Source organism: Cucumis sativus, chromosome 1 (genome assembly GCF_000004075.3).
Source record: "Cucumis sativus cultivar 9930 chromosome 1, Cucumber_9930_V3, whole genome shotgun sequence".
Classification (NCBI taxonomy): Eukaryota; Viridiplantae; Streptophyta; class Magnoliopsida; order Cucurbitales; family Cucurbitaceae; genus Cucumis; species Cucumis sativus.
The window spans coordinates 9,015,082-9,040,889 of record NC_026655.2 but is presented as its reverse complement, the minus strand read 5'-3'; the positions used below and the strand labels follow the sequence as shown (position 1 = coordinate 9,040,889).

The following is a 25,808-nucleotide window of genomic DNA, read 5'->3' as shown; positions in this document are numbered from 1 at the left end:
CTTCCATTTTATAAAATATTGTTTCTTTTAAAACAACCTTACAAACTTATTACATCTTCTCACTGCCCCCAAACATAATCTACCCACCAACTAAAACAAAAACAAACAAACTTCCTCAATACATACATATACTCAATATGACGCTTATAATTTCAAATAATTTTAAAAATTACATTTTAAACACCATCAATCTTTCACATATTTTCTTACAACACTTAAATTTCCTTTTTTATATTTATGAACCTTCAACTCTGGTTAATGACACATTCAAAAAGTAAATAAATTCACTTATAATTTGTGGATAAATTTAATTTAGTATCTATAATTTAAAATTTTTCAATTTCAAATCTATAGAGCTTAGGTATTATGTAGGTCCTATCATTTTGAAAGATTCAATTTTAAATTTAACTTCACAAATGATCCTTACTCTTGTCGCCTTCAAATCCATTTACACAATGCTGAACTTACCTATATATTACAGTAACTAATTACCTATATATTGCAAGAAGTAAAAGCTTTTAACATAGTTGACATTAGATTTTAAAGTTAGAATAATTGTATTTTTAATAATCATCCCAAAACCAAAACAATAGAGCAATATTCATTTGTATACTGACTATATATGTCTATACTTCATGGAAATCCGTCCAAAACGAGGCAGAAACTCTCTAATTACACTGGAAATGGAGAGGGAATGAGAAATATTTTTTTTTTCTCATTGACATTTTGAGGCCTCGAACGAGAAATATATTCTCCAACTCCAACCTCGCCCCAAAAGTAAAACAGTATATACTACGTAGGTATAAACATACATGTTTATATTTGTTTATTTATTTATCAGATGTATAATTATATATATACATAAATTTATATTGATTTATTTATAAAAAAAACAAAAAATAAATAAAGGAAAGCAAAAAAACAAAAGTGACTAATATTTTCCTACGGAAAACTTGATTCTCGCGTAATTCCTACAAATCCCCGCGAAAAAATTTGTGCGGATGGAGAATGGGATAGGGGGCAAGGATGACGGGATGGAGACGTCCCACTTATGGACATCTCTAATGTTGATGATATCATAACACTATCGTCTTAAGCATTTTAATATTTTTATGTAAATTTTGGAGCTAACAGTTTTGAGTCCATTTTTTTTTTTCAATTTATTATCATTTTTAGAGATCTCGAACTAAAATTTGATAATATCATTTAAAAACATAAGGGAAAGAGACAGGAGAGGAACATAACAAACAATTATACCTATCATATCATCCATTTTCATCTTTTTAACTTTCAGATAATTGAACCTATCAAATCAATCTTTTGTTATTTTGGAGCCCTTTCTTTATAGGGAAAGTAAGAGCAAATTATTTCTACAAAAAAATAATTGTCCTCTTTAGGAAGAACAAATTATTTCTACTAAAAAAAAATAATTGTCCTCTTTAGGTTTCAACTAAAAGGGAGAAGGAGACTGAGATGGAAACTTAAGAAAAACAAAACTTAATGCATTATTGTTTGGACCCTGAAGGGTTGTAATTGCATGGAACAAAATTATTTTACACTAAGATCATGTTATGGTTGACCACGGGTAGGACATATGCATTTTTCATCTTCGTCTCTATAGAATATTGTCATCTTCGTTTCCTATTTTGGAGAAGTGGGAGTCGGGGTCTGGGTTTGAGAATCTTTATTCGGGAATTCGAGTCCAGACAAAAAAAAAAATCCTTCACTTTTTAAATTTAATTATTTGTTAAATTTTTTAATGATTTAAATTTATTTAAAAGTTAGTGTTTACATTAATTTGTAACTATTTTAAGTATTTAAGGAGTTAAAGTTTTATATTATAATATTTATTTAAATGGAATGAACGGGGGTGGAGATACCAATGATGAGATGGGTCATTCATAGTAGTCTATGTGTTGAGTAAGTTCAACGTCTATGTGAGATGAATAAGTAGAGGCTAATGTGATTTGTGTTACTTAAATGAGTAATGCTACATTTATGATGTTTATGAAAATCAAAAGGTTTTATTGTATGCTGTCTTATGTTTTTTTTAAAGGTTTTTCTAAAATACCACTTTCTAAACATTAGTCTTGTGTTTTAAATTTTTCTTCCCTAGGCAAGCGAAACATTAAGACTATTAAAAAAATGTGATCTGATAGGCGTTTAGAAGTGAAGTCAGACGTTAAGAGTTGAGCTATGTGTTGAAGTTTTGAAGTTTAGTTTAGTTTTTCTAAAAAGGGTTATCTATATTTATATCAAATTTCGTGAAGTTAATAAAAGTTATTAAGTTATATTCAAGCCTAAAGTGTTAAGTTCTTATTGCACACCATGTTGTTCAAGAAATAAAGTTTAAGCTAATTCTAAGTTCAGGCATTTTGACGCTTCATTAGAGGTGTTGGAGCTGCCCAAGTCCATTCGCACCCAATATTACAAGGGAAGAATGCGTTCTAGGTGAGGGACGCATGACACTGTCCCCGTTCAAACTGAGGATTATCTACTCTAATCACCATGTTTATCGATTTTGTGTCCATGCTTTAATTGCATAGGGATTTTGCCAACTTTGCCACCATGTTTACCAATTCATAATAAAAACTGATGTAATCGTAATTAAATTTCATTGATAGATCAATCGTAATGGGTTTCAACCAGAAAATGTATTTTGATTGCTTTTGATCACATTTACCTAACATTAACAATTTTATCAAATTTATTGTGTTTGGTATGTTTACCTTTACCTCTAAAGGCAAATTCATAACGATAGTGATAATAATAATAGTAAATATGTCAAAATTCATATTGTTTTTCTTCTAAAATAGACAGTAATAATAAACATAACTATAACCATAACACTAACAATATACAACATAATTTTAAAACGCAATTCAATTGATTATCCCATAATCGTGATTATGGGGCGAAAACAAAAACTGATTCCCGGGCATATTTTTTTCGGCTTTTATGGGCAAAGAACTTTAATACCACTCAAAATGAGGCCACCCAGTAGTTAGGTGTGAATTTTCGAGATTACATTACTTATTACAAATTTTCATTTGAAGCTCATATATATGTTAGTACGAATGTTATCGTGGCTTGTGTTGGGTCAGTCTTTTACTTGGTCGAGGCAATGGGGAATATGTGAAGTCAGGATTGGCTGAGTTAAGAGATTTTGTGTTCTCAAGCAAAAGAAGAGGTATAATGGTGCTCTGATATTTTAACAACCTCCTTCTTCAAACTCTGCATACTGCTTTATTATATTCTATTACTTCAATAATGGTTCATTTCTTGTTATGAATTTATAAATTCTAGTATGCTGGGTAATCTTGGGATGAGTTAAAACTGATGAGGCAAGCAGTTGGATTCTTGGTATGTTCCTTCACTATCCTATATACCCCCAGTGCCACCCCTTTGGATTTCTATCTTTGCCATATATTTATATATACTGTGAATTCTGTTATGTGGTCTTATATTAGTTGATGGTTATAAATATTAAATATCTTTGTTTCGTGTCTACATGGTTTAATAAGGATTTGTTTAGGATTGATTTTGGAGGTGTTAAAAGTGATTGTGTGAGAATTTAAATGATTTTTGGCGTTTTGTTAAACTAATTAATTCACAGAAACTCACTTTTTACATTATGTTAGATTTGTAAAATCTTGTTAGCACATTTATTCAGATTTACTTAAAAATTTTACTACTCTTCCAACAAACTTTGCAAAATTCTTTGGCTTTCTCACTTTTAAGTTTGAAATTTACAAAATACTTATTTACATCATCCATCATCCTGCAGACTATCTCATTTTGTTCATTAGATGTATATGGAAGTTTCACTAACCATCTCATTCTGTTTATTTTTATGCAGTTTTACACATTTTTTAGAAATTTTCTTCAAAGAAGCTGATTCAGATCATCAAAATACATTTATTGTTTTTAGAAATGAAGGATTTGACCATGGTTCAAGCAACAAAAAATATTTTTAGATGTGACATTTGTGTTATAAAAAACTGTCATGATTGCCCTATATTTGATAGAAAAAAAATGTCGTCAATAACAAAACAATGACATTTAATTTTCTAAAAAAAATTGTCACGATTGACATATCCTTGACATTTAAAAAATATCATAATAAACGAATTTGTGATAGTTTTTTTAACTGTCGTTAACATGCAAATGATGACAGTTATTTGTTGTCATAATATAAAATATGATAGTTATTTGTTGTCATAAAATAGTACTTAACAATATTTATTTTCTGTCATGAAAAAACTTATTGCAACAGTTTTCGAAACCTGTAATGGAATGACTTTCTATGGCTCCTGATACTATGTAAATAATTGTCACGAATTTTATTTCGTAACAGAAAGTAACTGTGGTTGTAGATCTTTTTGTTGTAGTAAATACACCTAACTAAAAGTAAAAATAATTTAATTTAATTATAAATGACAAAACTACTTAAAGTATTTATGAAATATAGTAAACTTTTTTTCTATTAATGATAGACATGAAATCTAAAATTTTACTATAAAATCTAAAATTTACTATACTTGCTACATATTTTGTCCCAATTTTCTATATATTTTTAAATGCCCCAACTTTAAAATTGAGAACATAATAATAATAGTACTAATAAAAAGTTTATACAAGTATGTAATTTTTATTAAAAATGAAAGAAAATTGAGAGTACATACAAAAATTATCAAATAGGATTAGATTATTTGTTGGAATGTTTTAAATTCGTTTTGTTGCGCTACGAAATGATCCAATACGAGGGTCTCACTCTTTAGTTTTTTTTGTAATTGTGCATATGTAGTTATTTACACTTTTAACTTTAGGGTTTAATCTCTCTAACCTAATGGTGTTGTATTGTATTCTAAAAACATTCTCTCCAATAATATTTATTCTCTCTGCCTGTGGACGTGTAGTTAACACTCTGTTAGTGATCCACATATATCAGTGTGTCAATCTTTATGCTTTTGTATTGCTTAATTGTTGATTTCGTAACAATTTTTGCAAGGTAAAAGACTTAAAATAATAAACACAAATTATGACAACGATAGTTTGGCCACTGTCATTCATTTCTAGAGGTTAGAGGTTAAATTTTCAACTCCACAATTATTGTACATTGAGGGGGTGTTTGTTGAACAGTAATAGATTGAACATTTTGGACCACAATTGTAATATTAAGCTCATTATATTCTTACAGTTTTCAATCCAACCCTATTTTCACCATTTTTAGTCTCACGATCCTATTTTCATTTCACCATCAATTCTCATGCATTCCAACATTCATTTAGTTTCCAGTAATCTTAATTATATTTTAGTTCTTCAAAAGATCGACTCCTTAAAAGAAAACACATGTTACTAAATATTTTGCATGTTGTTTTTTTTATCTAAATATAGTTTAGTACGTGGGGAAGGTGTATCAGGAAGCCATGGAGGTTAGCCATACGATTATGACATACATGTGGCATGCTCTAAGCAATCGGTTAAAAGTAAATCCATGTGTCTTGATCATGTCATCATACATTTTGCGACCAAGGAGGACATGGAGGAGATGTTGAGGTGTAAGTACACGCTTAAGAGGTGAGTTTAATCAAGGATTAAATGTCACCTTAATCCCATGCAAATAATTCTATAAATAGGCCAACTTCAGCAATGAATTTCTCATAACTTACTCGTGAAAAATCACTCAAATTGGTTTTAAAAGTTAAAAAATTGAGTCTAATTTATGAGAGAGGGCTTCTGTACATTTTGGATCTAAGGAGCTTTTCGTTTTGATCAAGAGAAGGCGAGAATGTAATTTCTTGGGTAAATCTGAGCAAGGTGCACTTCCAGAGGGCTGCAAGACTCATTACTTGGAATCTTGCTTCAAAAAATTGAGGTAAGAAAGTTAAGAAAATTTAGAGAAAATTTGTAGAAAGAAGTTTTATAAAAAAAGTTATGGATTTTAAGTTATGATTTTTCATAGTTGGGTTGTGATTCTGGATGTTAATTAGTGTTCTAAGTAGTGGCAGTGAGTCATGCGTGTGTAGGCGAGATGAAGTGCGTTTTGTTCATAGAGGTTATTTTGGATCAGGTTGCACACACATGACAAGGTCATGTCACATTTGAGCTATAAGGCATGCACAAGGGAGCACCAACCCTCGCAAAGCACGTGATGGGAGCAGGAGGTAGGCGAAAAGCACGAGCCCCACCTTAGTAAGGTTGCCATGCAGGCCATGCGCGCACGGCCAACCCCATTCACCATGTCAATGGGTACCGTTGGGTTGTTTTCGAGTTATTTTGGGCTGTCTTGATATTTTTGAAAAATTTAAGGGAAGTTTTGGATATTTTATGTTCAAGGAATTATTTAAGGATAAAATATAAAATTTTCAGAACAAGGAGGATTATGAGAAATTTTCGGCTAAGGATTTGTACAAATATTGTGAGTAACACATTGATTTCTAAATGATATTGTGAAACATGATTTCAAGCTTTACAAGTAATAGTTTGTAAAATGTCTTATGCACATGATTTCCAAGATATTATCAAGTTATTTTTTGTGGTAAAATGTCTATGAACTATTATTCAAGTTACACTATATGGAATGATTTCATGATCAAGTTCAAGAAAATGTTTTCATGTTTTTAACTGTTTTTATGCATGCTCGAATTTTCCATGAGACCTATTGTATACATGTGGGTTAACTCCATACTAATGGTAGAATTGACAAGCCTAGTTTATGGGTGGTCAGGAAGGGTATATTTTATGCCTTAAAGGAAGGAGAGTTAGCTACCCATCAACTGTTCCGTCTTCGGACGAAGGGGTAAATACTGCCCGTGGCTATGGACGACTGTCTTCGAAAAACTATGCAACTGTTTCAAGTTTCATGTTATGACTGTTTACTGATAGATGTATTTAAGCTTCAGTTTTATACTAAAATGTTTATGAAAACCTGTTTTATAAAACTATTGCTCACAAGTCTTTCGACTTACCATTTCAAAAATGTTTTTCCTTTTCTAGGTACAGATTTCGGATCTCTGTAAGCTGAACTTACTATTGTTAGGCCAACTTAGTTTTCATTATGCAAGGACATTGCTTTGTTTCTAATAGTAATGTGATTGTTTAAGTACTTACATCTTCATATTTTGTCATTTTCCATGATACATTTTATAAAGATTTCATATAGGTTGCACTACAAATTTCAAAGTATAATTTAAATGTTTATTTTATTGAAAGACTTCTGATATTTAAAAGTTTTGCAAGTGTTCATGTCATGTGTCGGTTGAAGTTTTTCAGAAGGCGAGCGACTTTGGTTGACATCATGCCATGTCTCAGGACGAGCAAGTAGGTGTTCGGGGTGGGGTGTGACAATAACTCATAGGTTCTTGAAGGAGCACAACGAGACTTTCACAAATCTTAATATATCATCGCAAATGCTTTTTCGAGAAAAACCCTTTTTTCTCTCAACAAATGACTTTGTTGGACATTTATGTAACACTTCTATCTTCAACCACAACAATATCACACAGCTAATATTTTTAGTATTATTAATATTTATTAATAACCAACTTGAGAATATATATAGAAACAACCACAACCAACATAATATTTTTATTAATAAATGTTAGCCATATATTTATTAATAAATATAATAACAAAATCTCCAAACCTAACTAATCTTTATTAATAAATAGTATCCATATATTTATTAATAGATATTAACTATATAGGAAAATAAATTCCAACTTTACCATTAATAAAATAAGCCAACCAACCTCAAGAGTAGATCCTTAAAGAAATTTTTAGTATAGTGAATCGAGGGGTTTTTTAAAAGATAGAATAAAACCTGAAAATATATTTACATCGTATAGAACAATTTTGAAAAAGTAAAAAGCTCACATACCACAATGTGAAATAACAAAAAAAAAAAAAAAATCCCGCAGTTAATCGACCACACACATGTGAAAAGTGTTCTTGTACCTAATCTAAACGATTTTGTACTCAATCCAAACGATCTTATACTCAATCTAAACGATTTTGGCACATGATCTTGTACCAAATCGAAATGATCATTTGAATATATATCACTTATCTATTAGTGATAGTGATTTAGATATTGGTATACGATCATACAGTGAAAAAAGAACAAAGAAGAAAAAAGAAAAAAAATAAGAAAAAAATATTATTTTTATGAAAAAGATGAAAAGATAACCCCGAATGAATAAATTCTCGAAGAGGAAATCAATAAATTCTCCAAAAGGTAAATCTAAAATTTATGTAAAATTAACTCAAGTTAAATGAGTTTCACGATTTTTTATTTTATTACACGAGTCGTAAATATTTTTTAATTTTGTTTCATATACGGAGGTGGCTAGTGGTATGTAGTTGAAGTTCGAGAACAAACCATAAAAAAGTTGTGATTATGAATTATCCAATATACAAATCAAACCCATCAAAATTAATTCAAAATAATAATAATGAAAAAAAGAACCCCTTATCCAAATAATTGATTATTCCTCAAATTTAAAGAATTAGATTTTACAAAGGCAAAAGATATTGAAACTCGAAGTCATAAGGCAAAGTGTCAATGGTAGGCTGCGTTTTGGGATGTCCTCGAAAGCATTCCACCATTGATTTCCTCAAACTCCCCGACGTTGGCAGCTGGTGACACACCCACTCCACCACCGTCTTCATGTCCGCTGATGAAAATTCCGGCAAGCTTCGAACCAGAAGCTCCGGCACTGCGACCCTCTTGGAGCTGGTGACCACCACCGATGCCTGCAGATACTCGAGCTTGGATCTCTCGAGCTCCACCCCCACCCCCTCGCCACTGTATATTCTCACAGCCGGCGATGAGCGTGTCCCACAACATAGGGCGAATGTGACGTTGGGTTCTGATGATTCTAGGCCGTAGAGCTTCCGAACTATGGCTTCTTTGTTGTCGTCCTAGTTAATATGGAATAACACACATTATTGAAGCAAAGCCTTTTAGTTTTGGAAGAGATGGATGGAAGTTTTAAATACAAGTTATTGGGAGATGAAATTTTTAGAAAGAAAGAGGTATATAAATTGACCGGTCATAAAGAAATCTCAACTTCAACTTTAATCGTAATGTTTTTATTTTTCTATTTTTACATTGTTGAGAAATTCACTCTTCCTCTTCTACTTCTTTTACTTCTCAAATTTAGAGGCTGTTTGGCTTAATAACGTAGAATTAATAAGTTTTAGAGTTTATAGGTTGAAGTTAGCTAGTAAGACCAATATTTTTTTTTTTTGAAAATGCAAAGAAAGAAGGAAACATGGAATTACACGATAAATGTAAAACATAAATAAAAATGAAAAGATAGATGAAATCACTAGATGAATGTAAGAAGTGGAAAAAGAAGGAAATATGGGTATTTAATCCATAAATGTGGAAAGCCGTTACTATTGAAATTGAAATTGTGTTGTTTACATGAACTTAATACTTTGGTGGATCAAACCATCCTTTATTAAATAACTTATTTGTTCATTTTGCTCTAGATTTTCTACAATTATCAAGAAACTACGTTTTAAAACTATACACTATAGACATGTACAAATTTATTAACTACTATACACTATAGGCACGTACAAATTTATTAACTTTACTCAGTGGGTCAAACGATCCTATAATTTTATGATAGAGAGGATTTTTTTCTTTGAATTTTTCTAGTATCTATATCAAAAGTATGATTATAGGATTGAATCCTTTTTAAAAATGTTAATTGATGTCTTATTTACAAAATTATGTTTTGGAATATTTTTTCAACATGAGATGAATTACCTCTTTGTTAATAGACATTGGTTTCCTTAAAATGTAATGATCTATGGCTTGTGCATTTATGGTGTTGCCTCCTACGTTAATCATCGCCTGAAATCAAAGAAACAAAGAATAGTTGCAAGTATAATATTAAATTAAAAATATTTGCATATATATATATATATAGTAACATTTTAAAAAATTATAAATATAACCAAATCTGTGTCAAAGTCTAGCAATAATAAAAATTTATCACTGCTAAACTATGTTAAAATATTGGTCTATCACTAATAGACTATAATAGTCTAGCACTGATAGACCGTAATAGTCTATCACGTTGATAGAGTTTGCTATATTTATAATTTTGTTAAAATGTTGTTATATATTTAATTATTTCATTGTACCTATTATAATTATAAAAAAAAACATTCAAACATGTTATTCAAAAGTATATGCAATTATGATTAGCTATAAATTTAGGTTTTTATTCTAAAACATTAGGGTTAGAAGTGGCATTAGAGTGAAAAATCATACAACTTAGATATTAATTATAACTTATACTAAAACATATATTCTCGATAAAAAAAGATTAAAAGGTAAATTTGAACCGTCGTTCTATGCCTTTACATGCAATTGTGACAGATCTATAAATTTTGTTGATGGAAGATTTATAATTTAGTAAAAATAATATAGAAAAAATATAAAATGTAATGCTTGAATCTAGGTCTATGACAAGACTAGATAACAATTTTACCATTGAATTAGATTACTAACATTGATATCATATCAGTTTTTTTTAATTAGATTACTAACATTGATATCATATCAGTTTTTACTAACATAGATATCATATCGGTTTTTTTTAATTAGATTACTAACTTTGATATCATATCAGATTTTTTGTACATATTATATAAAGAGTATAAAGTTTAAGTGAGACTTGGGTTATGTATATACTAAGCATGCTAGTGTCTAAAAAAACATCAACAATTTACACACAGATAAGAAAGAAAAGAATTTGTCAAAAAAGAAAAAGAAGAGGAAGAAGAAAGAAAAAGATTGAAAATACACGGTTATGATTGATAGGGTTTACTTGCCTTGTTCATCAAAGTGGCTAGTTTTTCTGGAGACGAAGGAACTCCATATTGAAGAAATCCCTACAAAAAATATCATTCTTTTGTTATAGCAAAGCTGATCTTAAAAAGAAATTGAATGAGTTGAAATGGTAAAAGAAGATGGTGTTTTGATCCACAGGAATTTACATTCATGATACAAGCATTGTACATGTTGATCCAAAATGCTAGTTTTTGTTGGTAACTCAATGGCCTTAGATCTACTTTTTGTAAATTGCTCATCAACACCCTGCACCATTCCACAAAAGTGAGAACACAAAGCCAAGAATCAAAACAAAGAAAAAGAAAAAAAACCTTTGTTTTTTGGTTCTAGGTTTTGAGTCTACCTAGTGTGTCTATGACTCTCTTTGGTTATGCCTTTCAAAATACATTTACTTTCATGGTTTAAATTCTGAGTTTGAATTTGATTTAATTCCTAGATTTCAAAATGTTATAATTCATCTAAATTCTTGATTCTAATACGTACAATAAACATCAGTTTTTTATTAAATACCCACTTTTATATTATTGATTCATTTAAAATAATTATCAAGATAACTTTCAAACTGACCCGCGACAAAAATATAGCATAAGTAAAATTGTAAAATTAATTAAACTTAGAGAAATGAAAGTTCAAAACTTAAAATCTACCCATTTTAATGTCTAGGGACTAAAGGTATAATATTTTGAAACCTATGAATTAGAACGGTCAAAACTAAAAATTTAAAAATAAAAACAACAGAAAGTTTCAATCTTTTTTTTTTTGCTTTAAAGGAGTGGACGTTTGAATACGAGTTTTTTTTTTTTCATTTTATTTTGGTATGAATAACCCAAATATGGTTGGATCAATGTTGAATGACGTAGCTAGATTATAAAAATAGTGAAAATTAGCATTTTGTTTAGGTCACAAAGCAATGTGCAACGTGAAATTTTAACCATGGCAATGCTAAACGATCAAATTAGTTTTTTTTCCTTAAAAACTGCAATGCAATTTGAAAATGTGTCAAATATCCCATGCATTCATGAATGGTAAGCAAAAATTTCACGTTGTTCGTTGCGTTTTACAGAAAGATAAGCAAAAGAAAAAAAATAGTTTTTATTGTTTATAGAATTCTAATTATTCAACGTTAACGTAATCAGGTTTAGATGGACCGCATAGCTCCTCAAATACTAATTAGACTCATGAAGCTTAAAGAAGTGGGTTAAAAATACCTTAGCTTCCTCATGAGAGGGATGAAGGTGGCACTTGATATGGATTTGGGATCCATGGAAGTTGATGTGAATATGACCAAGTTCTTGTAAGGGCCAATATCCCTCGGTAACGATTCTTCATTTTCGAAGATGCCATAAGGATCTTGTTGCCTTAGTTCTTTGTGCGCCGAAAGGCTTGAGTTCAAACCATTCTCGACTCGGAAGCTTCTCGAGCTCAAAGAAGAATAATGCAAAGATCTTGAAATGGGACCTGACTTCTCTAGCTCCATTGTTCTTGAGGCTCTTAGCAGCCTCACATATATGAAGTTCAAGCATTTCATGATACTCTCCGATAGCTTGTTGGGATGCCAATTTTGGATGTTTTCTTCTGCTTGAGTTAGCATTGGGATGGATTTTGGTAGTGGTATGTCTAATGGATTTCTCTCTCGTTGCTAACACAAAAATGATTTCCGAAAGAAAGAAAAATAAAAAAAACTTATCAATAGATGGATCTACATAATTAACACAAAAGTTACATGTTGAATCCCTAAGTTTCAAAGAATAAATATGTTTGATCTCAAACTTTTCAAAATACACATTTTTAATAATAAAGTTCTTCAAGAGTGTACATTTGGTCCCTGCAATTTGAATTTTTAAAATAGGTTTAGGAGGAGGATGATATCGTAAACTTTTATCTCGACTAGAAAAAATAATGTTAAGAAGTTCAATTGTTTAGAAGCTATTTCTTCCATCTAAAATTATTTTATGTTAACGTTTTTTTTATTTCAAACGATCATGTAACTATTTTAAAGTAAATAAAAAATTATAAGAGATGTTTAAAACCTAATCTTTTGAGGATTTGGAAAGGAAAATTAATAACAAAACTATTGAAAATATTTACAAAATATAACAAAATTTTAAATTCTATTAATGATAGACATGACTTTCTATCGATATATCTATCACTAATATAAATGATAATTTGTATTTTGAATATTAAATATATTATAAACTATCAACTCAAGATTAGAAAACAAAGCAAAGGTGGAATAATTCTAGTCCGATAACCAAATCTTAAGTGTGCTAATATGAAATGTCTAAATCCTAGAAAATTAAACGTTTTACTTATGTTATATAAGCACTCAACAACTTGAAACTACGTCTCGTGATTGCAGCTTTTACCATCGATTTCTAACGCGATTTGCAGTTGTGGGTGCTCAACCACTACAAAATTATAGTAGAGAGCTCGACTGCAATTTTATTGGGTATCAAATATTTTGCGATGAATGAGAAGTGCCATGATGGTTGGAAAGAAGTTCCAAGTTGTTGAGAACTTTGTGATGTTAGTAGAAGGTTAGTTTTGATTGGTTTCTAGTATTGGGTCATTCTGCATTAGCACACACTTAGGATTTGATCATTAGTATAAGAATCTAAAAAATATATAATATGAACAAGGAAAATGATAAACGGAAGAACCAAAGAAGAGAATGAGTTATATGTAAAACTTGAAAGAACGAATCAAATAAAAATGATAAACGAAATGCAATGTGTACCTTTGGAGAAGGATGTCGGGGGTCTCGCAATGGGGATGAAGCAACGAGAAGGCCACTCTTTCGAGAAACTGATCTTTCATGGAGTTTAACCTCATGAAGAGGATGATGAGAGTCTTTGGCATCTCTAGGATCTAACTCATTATTTTTGGAAGTATCCAACTTGAAGTGATGATTGAGAGGCGCATAATCACCCTTGATGGCTTTGCTAATGAAATGAAGAGCCTTAGTGTCAAAAGTTGTTTTGCTAATTGGGTTCCAATTCAATGGTGGTTTATTGTTATTAGTTTGAGGTTGCTGTTCCGAGCTCCATTGCTTGGACTTTGTGGTTTGTTGTTGCTCAAATTTCAAGTCCTTTTGGAGTTGAGTTATTTGAATCTCAAGCCTTGCTATTTCACTTTCCACCATTGCTAATTCTGCTAACATCTCCTTCACCTGCATTCCATATTCTTCTATTTAGTTCTTCAAATTTAACTTTTTTTTTCTTTCTTTTTCTAAAAAAATCAGTTTAAAGACAGTGTACTTGTTTTGGTTCAAGTACCAAAATAAATTAATCATATAGTATTATTTGTAGTATTATTTGTGTTCGAGACACAAAGTTGAGTTATTAATTCTCCTACAATCCTTTTAATTAAGAAAGGTATTGGGATAATAGGGAATGGTTAAATAATAATCAACAATTTTCGAGTAATCCTTTTGATTAAGAAAGATTTAAATTGATTGAGTATAATTATCTAAACACTAAGTTATGATATCCGTGGGTTAAATTAGGTTATTTTAACAAAATGAACCCAACTTAAGTGGATGACGGTCAAACACTTCCAAAAAGTACATAAATTAGAGAATAATAATAACATTCGAATCTAAATATTTCTTATTTATTATAAGTATTAATTCTTTTTATTGTTGTAATCTCGTACGTTGCAACGTCATTTTAGTTTTTTTAACTCAAATTATCCTTAGTTATTAAATTTTAAAAGGTAGAAATTATATAAAAAAGACACCTATTAAATTTAAGAGGAAGAGGAAATAAAACCTTTAACTTTTTCAAAAAACATATTGAATAATTTTAATATATATACAACCCATACGTTTAGATTGTATTAATAATCAATCATATTGGTTGTTATTAAGAGAGTAACAAATAATCTTCTAGTTTTCTGTCACACTAATGATAACATATAATCCCCTTCATACTCAACATAGGACAGGCCAACAGCTACCCACTTAAAAGTGTTGGCCCTAACAACACAATCAAAATCTTTCAACTTAATTCTTTAAAATGAATTTTCATTTTATTGAAGTTGTCTAAATAATAATAATAATAATAATCTTAATGCTACAAAAAAAGGAAAGAAAAAACACTATATAAATATATTTTTACAACTTAAAAGAGTGCTCACACCTAGACTAAGATTTAGTTTGGATTTGATATGTTAATTTAAAAATAAGTTCTAAAAACAATGTTCTAAGAAAAACTGAGTTGTAATATGAGGCAAATCAGTGTTTGATAAGTTTTAGTGTAGACATAAATAAGTTGGATACTGGATTTGATAAATAAATTGTAAGTTATTGTGTTTTAGATGTAATAAGCCCCTAAGTATTAAAATAAACCTTGTATAGAAGTTTACATTCTTGTTGTTGGTGATTTATAATAATGGTTTTGAATATTATATTATATATATTTTTTGAAACAAAAAGAAAGAAATAGAGTGGATATGTACTTAGGGGGAAAAAAGCAAAGGTTAGCATCACATCAGGTCCATAGAGAGGGAGACAAAGCAGAAGTTGTAACTCAAACATGAAACATATCCCATCCAACATCATCTTTTCTTTTTTTTTTTTTATAATTTTAAATCATTAATGCACATTTTATTTTCTTTATTTTTCAAATTTCCAAAAAATAAAAAAGAAAAAAAAGAGAAAAGAATAGCATGTCAGAAGTCTAAACAAAAACCCACATTAATAATCATCTCACATCACAAATTTCTGTAAAATATAATTTTCAATACAATTATTATTATTTTATTATTAGGTTTTTGTAGGGTTTAAGAAATCTGCCCTAAAAATATTCTCAAATTTTGTCATTTGATTTTGTAAAAACAACCTTTGAGTTTGAGTTATAGGGGTTGTAATAATTAAATTCTTAAAATATCGACACATCATTCTAAAGCCCTCATTTCAATGGATATATATATATGATTGATTGTCAGTATCAATATTTAAAATGCTGGTAGTAATAAAAATATTAAAATTATATTTTATTTTAATTTTCATAAAAATATCCACCAAATGTATTAACATATATATTTTAAAAAAATTATAAAAAACAAAAAATTCAAAAAGTAAATTCACACCTCAGTCCAAACACTTTATAACTTCTAGATAAGTCAATTAACATGTCTACTCATTATATTATAATTATATATACGTAATATTTTTTTTTTTAATGTTTGTGGTTTTTTTTATATGTAAAATTATCCATGAAGTAGAAGGTAAAATTACTTTTATTAACATTTTCTTTTTCTAACCATCAAAATCGATAGAAAATTAATAAATTAATAAATTTATTTGGAAGAATAAAACGATGGTTAAAATCTACTAACGATAAAACATCAATAGAAAGTGTATAATAAAGCAAAAGAAATCTATCGATAAATCTTCAAACTTAATTTCAAAAATTTAAAATTAAATCAAAAGAATAATTGATGCATAATTACAACATTTGAATATCTTGTAAGTATATGAAAGATTGATAATCATACTGGTTACTATAATCTATATGTGTTTATATATATATATATATGTAATTGGATGGTGAACATAACATATACACAAGTATCACAATAGTGAACTATATAATTTTGAATGTAGGTTAAAATAGTAACAAAGTTAATTATATGTAGGGTGTTATTTTAATTTTAATTTCGATATACATACCTTGGGAGGAAGCAAATTTGAGATGCCAATTGCTGAACCATTTTGTTGTTTACTAACACCTTCTAAAATCTCATGCATCTTTTCTTCTTGATTTAATAATTTTTGAAGCATCAACACCTATTATAACAATAGTATCATTTCTTCTTCATTATTTGGTCTCATTAGGCTCAGTATATAAAATATTGCAAAACCAAAATTCATCCAAATCCATTAAACTCTTTGTACCCTAATTAATTACTCTATGCTATATTTTATAAATGGTTTCATTTTTTTTCCATTCATAACAATTTTTTTTAAAAAATATTTATTTTAATATTTGAAATTAAAAGAAAAAAAGACACCATTATTGTTGTTGAACACGTATGTATTAATTGAGTGATTAAATGTTGGATTACAAAAAGTAATATATCAAAAACTAACATCTTAATAAAAATTTGCATATTTCTAAGGAAAAAAAAATGTTTTATTTTATTTTTTAAATTTATAGACTACTAGAATAAAGGTTAAAGTTTTGTATATTGAAATTAAAAATTTATTTTAAATGACATGAATATTGAAAATATTTTTAAATTTTGTGGGGTTCATTGATCATATATAAATTTTATTTTATATGGATCGAGTATCCATTTGAATTTTGTGTGGACTCTTCCTTGATTTTTCAATGTAGGATTCCAAATTTAAACCTAATTTTTTTATAGAAAAAACTAATATCTTTTATAAACAACAAATTTTATAAGATTCAAGATAAATTGGAGTTGAGGTAAGGTACAAAATAATATAGATAAAACTTAGAAATAATTTAGAAATAAAGTAAAAACTCACCTAAATTCCCCATTATTGAAAGTTAAGTTTTGTAGTGTTGGTTTCTTTTAGTTTATAAAAGAAGGGATTTGGTTTACTTTGTTCATAAAGGCATAACAACAACACAACAGATGTAATTCTTCCTTTGAAGCTAAGGTAAACACTATATGTATCTTTTTCTATATAAACAAAGATTATTCCCAACTGCTAATAGTCTTCTAAGTGGCAATCTGGAAGAGATTATGTGTCACCCAATTTCTCCAAACCTAACTATAATAAAAGAATTATTGACTGTTAATAATTTGTTTTACTACATAAAAGAAAATGAGAGATCCTATTTATAAAGTATTTGTTTTTTTTTTTTCAATTTTACTTAAATATTTTTTAAAATAAAAAAAACATTCTTTTGATAGTATAATATAATTAAAAATAGAAGTTAATTTCCATAAATATTATTTTTAAGGTTAATAATTCAATACTTTAAGCATCACAACAATTGTGTATGTGATTGATAGACTATAAGAGTTGAATCTAAATTTTGTTATATTTATATTAATTTATTTTATTGTTTACATTTATGTCTATTAATATTTTGGATTTTATTAATGTATTTGTAGTTATCTCTAAAACAAATAATATTAAAATATGATTTTCTTTTACGTTTATAACAAAATGAACCAAAATATAGAAAAAAAATTAAATTTTATCCACATAAATACTGATATAACAAAATTTCATAATCTATCAATGATGAGACACTGATAAACTACAGTGATACTCACCTCTATATTGACATTAACAGAGTATGCAGTTTTACTTTATTTTGTAGATATTTTAACAAGTTTGAGCCAATACAATCATTTTCCAAATGATGATAAAAAGAGTTAATGAGGTTATGCCATCCCCTGTGGTTGTTCCTCTCTGATGAATCAATTCAACAACATAGACTCAGAAAGAGTACTACTAAGTTAATCCCATCCCCTATGGATCTATGTCTAGGGATTCTGATCTTATGAATATATATATATATAAACCTTATAATATCATCCAAATTATATCCCAATATTCAACATTGTAAAATCAGCAAAAAAATTAATATAATTAATAATAATAACAACAAAACTTATACAAACTACAAACCTCTCTTTCAAGCTCCTCCTTCTTTCTTTGCCCACTAAGCTTCTTCTTCAGCTGGATTCCGAAACATCATAAAGAAACAAAAGAGTAAATTTAATAATTTAATGAACTATTGTTGAACAATACATTTGTACTAAAGAAATAAAAAATAAAATCAACTATATACAAAATTTGAAATGAAATGTAATCCTTTCAACAAACTTTAGCCATTGTATAAGACTAACTAAATTAATAAGAACCCCTTGAAGTGAAATCTTCAAAAAAGATATAAAAAGACACACTAGGTAGGAACTTTTTATTTTATTTTACCATTAATTAAATTATGTATATGCATGAGAACTAAAAAAAATCCATTCAAATAATTAAATATGAGGTGAAGATTGAACTCACACAGGAGAAAATAGTGAGAAAATGATTTGAGATGAATATAGGGGTAGTATCTTAATTGAATCAACGATTGACAATATAAATTTGGGGGAATGGTCATAAAACATACACAGTTATGCAAGTAAGTAATGTGATATAGTTTTGTATAGAGGTAATTGAAATGGGAAAGAAAAAACAATTGAAGAAACTTACAAATTGGGAGGGAGAGTGAGGAGGAGGAGGAGCAATAATGTGAGCCATTGAGGGACGAAAAACAAAAATGCAAAATGAGAGAGATTATGATCATATGATTAAAAAGAAAAAGAAATTGATGGGGTTGGTGGTGAAGGGAAATGGGTGTGTGTGTGTGTGTGTGTGTTTGTTTGGTTGATGGTGGTGGTGACATTTTATTTGCAAAATTTTGAAAGGGGATGAGAGCTTTATCATTTTGGTGGAGGATGGAGAGGACCTTTCAATTTTAGGAGAAATGGTGGTGGTGTGACTTTTTTGTTTTTGTTACTTTCTTATTAATTACTTGTTCTAATTAACTTAGGGTAAATGTTTGAATCTTTAATCTCTATATGGTTATTTAAATGTATAGTAATAATAATACTTTTTTTTAACATCTCATTCGATCAAATAAAACTTGCTAAAAACCACATGATTATTTAAGTAACTATTGTTAGGTTTTAACAACAATAATTATATACTTTATACATACGTATACATATAGTTTTTCATTTTAGAGAGAAATGCATTTCGATTAAATGAAAGTAATAATGCATATCAAATAGGAGATTTTTTAAAAAATTTACAAACTATTTATACTTTATAGAAAAAAAATTTACACGAATTTGACGTGAAGGGTAAAATTTTGTCAAATATTCTATTTAAAAAAATCTATTATTTAAAATAAATATATAAAAAATGGTTATCAGTGAGAGAGATTTATATTTTAGTAATTTTTTCACTCTTTTCTATACCAAAAATTGGAATGTTTTCTCAATACGTGGATGCATTCGTAAATTTAAAAATTAGATATTGATGTTTGAATCGATTGATATCTCTTATGTTTAACATAAAACATAAAAAATGACCATTTATACATTAATCTAAATATGTACGAGAATACTTATAATAAGATTTATAATTTAGTTTGAAAGTAAAAGCAACTCGATTGTTAATTTAAATATTATATATATTTATCAATATTGATAGTTTTTTTTTTTATATTCACAAATTTGAAAATTTCAAGAATGGCGTTACATTTTATCCAACAAAGCGCCATCTCTCAAACATTTTGTATGAGACCATTAGGTTGATATGCAACCTTTAATTAATTGTTCAACATAACATGTAAAGAAAAAAAATATAATTGATGAACATGGTTTTCCATGACCCCTTGGCATTTAGCTACAATGTACCACTAGATGCATGAGTTTCATTTTTTAATTAACATGACATAATGAAAAGAAGTACATACATTTCTTGGCTCATTTATTTTGATCTTAAGCTTAATTACTACCCCTTTTAAATATAGTCTACTTTTAACCTTGACTATTTAGAATAATCTTACTTGAATTCTCTATTCGATCCCTAGTTACCATAAAAGAAAAATAACACTTTTCCTAAACTTTGAACCACTCACCCTTTCTTACCATCAAACAAGAAAATACAGAAGAGGAAATCTAACTTGTTATTACATAAAGACAGTGTAACCTATTTCTAATTAAGAAGATTTGAAATCAAAACTATAGATAGATTTGTTTTATTGTACTTGAACTACGTACGTCCCTTTCTTAGATCTTTCCCCTGGCTTTCTATAAATCTTGGATTTCTGTTTTCTTAAATATTTTGGCTAATAATTATTATGAACATTTTCTCATCTCTCTAATCAAATAGCTAGTAACAAATATATCAAATCATCATAAAAATATAATATTTAATTTATCTTCATTCATAAGAATTAAACTTTAACATGATATTAAAGTAATGGTCTAGGAAGACTTGTATATAAGTCATTGTATATTTTATTCATTTTTGATTAATTCTTTTTAACAATCTTCTCAAATTACTATTAATTTTTACTTTTTCAAATACATAAATCAAACAATGTATTAAATGACATAATTAATTTTTATAACCATCAACACCATCAACGTTAAACTATCACTTTTGTAATAATAATACAAATTAACCCATATTATTTAGAGTTCAATGCCATTAGGAATAAGAGTCCAACAAAATTGCATTTAAGTTGTGTAATTAAAAGTAAATTCAATAGACTTAAATATAACTAACCACCATATAACTATGGAACCAATGATTTACGTCTCTTAATTAATGCAATATTTAAGATTTCAATAATGTTGTTCTTTCTTTTTTCAAACTAAAAAAAATTCAATTGAAAATGTTTAGAGAAAATGAGAAATTTATTGAAGTTTCTCTCAAATATTCGAATAATAGAAACATTAGATTTATTATTATTATTATTATTCTACTAATTTCGAAGAAGGGAATTCCTCTCTTATTTTTTAATTTGTTTTCATTTTCTGATTTTAAAAAAGGAGTTTTTTAGTGATACTCATGGATCAACCTTCCTCTACCATTTTTTGAGTGGTTGTCGTTTGCTATCTTCAACCACCATCTTTACAACCAATTTTCAACAACAATTTTTGTGTCAATCGTGCTGGCCAACTCTAGTAAACAATACTACCTCGAACATTATATGATCGTTTTCCAACAATCACCATTGTCTTTGATGATTGTTTCATGCGTCTCCATTGACACAAAATATAAGTGTCTAATATATGCTTTAAAAAAAAGTCTTTAACATATAAATTAAACCTAAACAGAAATGAAGCTCTTAATTAATAATATAAATAATGACAATAAAAAGTAAAAATATAAATAATAAAATAAGTATGGGAAGTCATAATTAATTATGAGAAGAATGCTTGAAGGAGTATTTTGCTGTTGTTTTAAGAATGTATTAAGTTAATGAAATAAAGTGGAAGGTACAACAAACCGCCGTTTACAAACTTCTCAATTAACATGGCCCTTATAAACGCCGTTAAACTCTCAGTCAAATCATGTTTTCTAATCTATATTTCAGTTTTATATTTCCTTTCTTGATTTAATTATAATCTAATTATATATATGTTTAAGAAAACACTTACGAGCTAATTTTTTGAACTTACCTTCTTTAGGGTATATAGTTGATGTATATTTGTTTAATTACGATTGATTAGTGGTTGGTTGTGATAACTTTCGTAAATTTGCAAATATTTGATTTCGGCTTTTCAAAAATGGGTAACAAGTTGTTCACACTCAATCATAAAACTTGTTCTACAAAAAAAAAAACCTTGTTTATAACCTTAAAGGGATTGTTGTTCAAATAATGCATATGGCTCATAAAACATGAGGTACAATTGTACAAAATGCCTATATTTTTTTTGAAGATAAGTCTTAGTTACAGTGACTTCAAAAAATTTTATTTTTTAGTTCATGTATTTCAAAATTATTTTAGAAATCATATTTAGGAAGCTTTTATATCTTAGTCATCACGAAAACGACATCCTTCAAATAAAAGGAGAAAGAATATCCACACGTCTTAACAATAATAGGAGAGTTCATTTTGGATATAAGCCCTCATGCTTTTATCTTTAGTTTTTTCAAAAAATTTCACATCAATGGATGTATATTGTACGACCTCACTTTTATACCCATGATCTTCCTCTTATGTAGTAGAGAACACGAGACTTTGGTTTCACTCCAACCCATCAATCATTTTCTTGAACAAAATAACTACATTGAGCTTTATATCTATACATTTGACCCTTACGACTAAGTCGACTCTTTCATCCTTTTCAAAGTGCTTAGAATTATCGATATGATATACCCCTAGCTTACTCAGGTCAATATAACCTCTAAGTTGTAAACAAATAATGAGTTATGGGCCTAAGAAAATAAAGACAATGGGGAGGACTAGTGGTTTGATAAGTTATTATGCATGTACTCCAGAGAAGAGGAATTAGATTGGACAAGAGCTAGATAAATAAATAATTATTTTGAAGGGATTTAGCATATGCTACTTTGTCCAAGAAGAGGATTGTTAGAAGTGAGGATCCACGATCAAGGTTTCTCTTTGATCTATAAATTTAAGGAACATCGTGGTATATATAAGTGAAGGATAATTGCTTTTATTTGTATATAAGACCATATATCTTAAGAGATTTAATTTTAAGAACAAAGCTATGTAGACTTATCTGTAAAATTGACAATATCATATACTATCGTTGATTTATATTGATATCCGGTTATCTCTAGTATTTAAAATGTCATTCACAAAACTAATGTTTACGCTATATCACTTATTCACTTTAACAATAATGCGGTAAACGATATCAAGTATGTGTCTTCTCACGTTTAATTTTTTGCCACGATTTTCATTATTCAATGATTTTTGCCACGATTTTTCATTATTGAATGATTTTGAGAAAAGACTCCTAAACCATGTATTTTAAGATCAATATAATTCTATAATAGGGTTAAAATGTCAACCTTTTTTAAAAAAAAAGTTTAAACTCTTAAAAAACCTAACCTATGCGAAATTAGACAAAAGTAGGGATGGATATATGAAGTTTTGGTTGCGTGGCCTAGATTGAAGACATGCACACAACATAAAGAAGGGGTATGGGTATGGCGGATGGAGCATCTTCATAAAGTTCATTTTGACATTGGACCTTTAAATACAAAATGTCTATTTTAATACAAACAACTCTTATTTACTCAATGCCCACAAAACTGGAGTTTGTTGGCCTTTTTCTAAATCTCTAGTTTCTTGGAAATGTAAAACTAAGAAGCATTCCATTTTGAAACTAAAAGTTTTGGTGGTAGGTTTAGGTAATACATTATGGTTTTTATTCTTGTGTCCAATTCTTAATTGAGTCCTTTCACCTTCTAAAATATGTGTTCTTTTCTTAAAAAAAAGAACAAAACGGAAAATATTTACCATGTATAGAGCAACTTTTAAAGCATAAAAAGTGTAGAAACCCACAATGTGAAATAACAAAAATATCCCACGATTAATCTACCACACACGTGAGTCAAAAGTTTGGACACATGATCGTTTAGATATTAATACACTATTGTTCAAATCTTGGTACATGATCATGTATCAAATCTAATTTACCAAATCTAAACAATCATGGTACACAATCTTGTATCAAATCTAATTAAAACGATCGTGTACCAATATCTAAACGATCTTGGTATAATATCTTACACCAAATCTAAATTAAACAATCTTGGTACAAGATCTTGTATCAAATCTAAATGATCATTTTTATATTTGGTACATGATTGTTTAGATTTGTGGGAAAAGAAGAGGAAGAAAGAAGATGAAAAAGGACACAGTATCATATCTAATAATGAAAAACGAATAAGGAGATAGACGCTGAAGATTGAAGATGACAAAGAAGGAGGAAATTCTAGAAGAGAAGATGAAATTGCGAAAAAAAAAAAAGTGAGATTGTGAAGAAGTAGTAGCATAGAAGAAGATGAGCAAACATTCAACGCAAAATTCAAAACTAACAAGGAAAAATCTAGAATTTATGAAAATACAATTGTGGCTTCATGTGTTTTTGTTTTTTATTACACGGACCATAAATATTTTTGGATTTTCTTCTATAATCTTTAAAGACCTCATTTTCTAGTGAATTAAAAGTACTTCTCATAACTATAGAAATCTTAACAAATTAGTTATCCGTTTGTAAAAGAAATATAATTACAAATTAGTTAGAACATCTTCTTTTAACTTTTGATTTAACTAGAGTTTTAACTAGAGTCATAAGAGAGACTACAAATACCTTGTATCATTTTGAAATTACAATCATAGAACTAAAATGACATCTTGCTCCCAAGCACAATGGACGTAGGTATTTTGTCGAACCACTTAAAAATCTCGTGTGTTCATCTTTTCCTTCTTCCTCTCTTCATCTTCATCATCTCACCATCCACTACAAAATAAAACTATCAGAAAACTCATAAAGAAAACAAATACAGAAGAGAAAGAAAGGAAGAAGAAAACTTGAAGTTCTTATTTTCTCTATAATCAAAATACAAAACACGCAAAAAGAAAAGAAGTGAAAGGAAAGAAGAAAATCTTATTTTTCCAATGCAAAAGGATAGAAATATAAAATAGAAAGAGAACTTACCTTTAACATGTATTAAGTGGCTTTTCCTTGTTCATACACGTGACTGCCCCTTCAAATTGGTATCAGAGCATGCATAGGAATATTCAAATTCTTGATTTCAAGAAACCCAAAGGTGGAAGTTGCAAGGTATGATATTGAGAAGTTTGATGGTAAGAATGATTTTACCTTATGGAAAGCTAAGATCAAAGCCATAGTTGGCCAACAAAAGGAATTGAAAGCCCTCACAGATCCATAAAAGCTACCTAAAACAGTTACTCAAGAAGACAAAGAAACTATGGAGAAGGCAACCTATGGTGCCATAGTTTTAAACCTAAGTGATAATGTTCTTAGGGAAGTCATTAATGAAGAAACAACTTATGGAATGTGGACAAAATTGGATGAAATATATAAGTCCAAAGATCTACCTAACCCTGCATACGTAAGGGAGAGGTACTTTACCTTCAAGGTGGATGACAACAAATCTTTGATAGAAAATCTTGGAGAATTCAAGAAGTTGTCTTCAGATTTCAAAGAATTGGGAGACAAGATTGATGATGAAAATGAATCCTTCATTTTACTTAATTCACTCCCAGAAGCATACAAAGAAGTAAAGATGACTCTCAAATATGGAAGGCAAAAAATCACCACAAAGGATGTTATTTCAGTAATAAAAATAAGAGAATAGAGCTTAATTCATAGAAAAGAGATCAAACAAATGGTGAAGGTTTGTTCTCAAAAGGGAAAAGCAAAAGCA

The 25,808-nt window shown here is 28.6% G+C and overlaps 1 protein-coding gene and 1 long non-coding RNA gene across 2 annotated transcripts; both read right to left on the bottom strand.

Annotated features, from left to right (window-relative positions):
* Positions 1–8,361: 8,361 nt before the first annotated feature.
* Positions 8,362–19,268, bottom strand: LOC101221529. Its single transcript, XM_004139503.3, has 9 exons — positions 19,071–19,268; positions 18,495–18,545; positions 16,554–16,670; positions 13,617–14,048; positions 12,085–12,515; positions 11,023–11,122; positions 10,858–10,917; positions 9,785–9,871; positions 8,362–8,925 (listed from the first exon to the last, which is right to left on the bottom strand). Exons 1-9 carry the CDS (start codon positions 19,116–19,118, stop codon positions 8,518–8,520), a joined length of 1,734 nt encoding a protein of 577 aa, XP_004139551.1. The 5' UTR covers positions 19,119–19,268; the 3' UTR covers positions 8,362–8,517.
* Positions 19,269–24,566: 5,298 nt separating this feature from the next.
* Positions 24,567–25,411, bottom strand: LOC116401724. Its single transcript, XR_004214061.1, has 2 exons — positions 25,076–25,411; positions 24,567–24,877 (listed from the first exon to the last, which is right to left on the bottom strand). It is a non-coding gene; the product is annotated as an uncharacterized LOC116401724 (long non-coding RNA).
* Between the last annotated feature and the right edge of the window lie 397 nt (positions 25,412–25,808).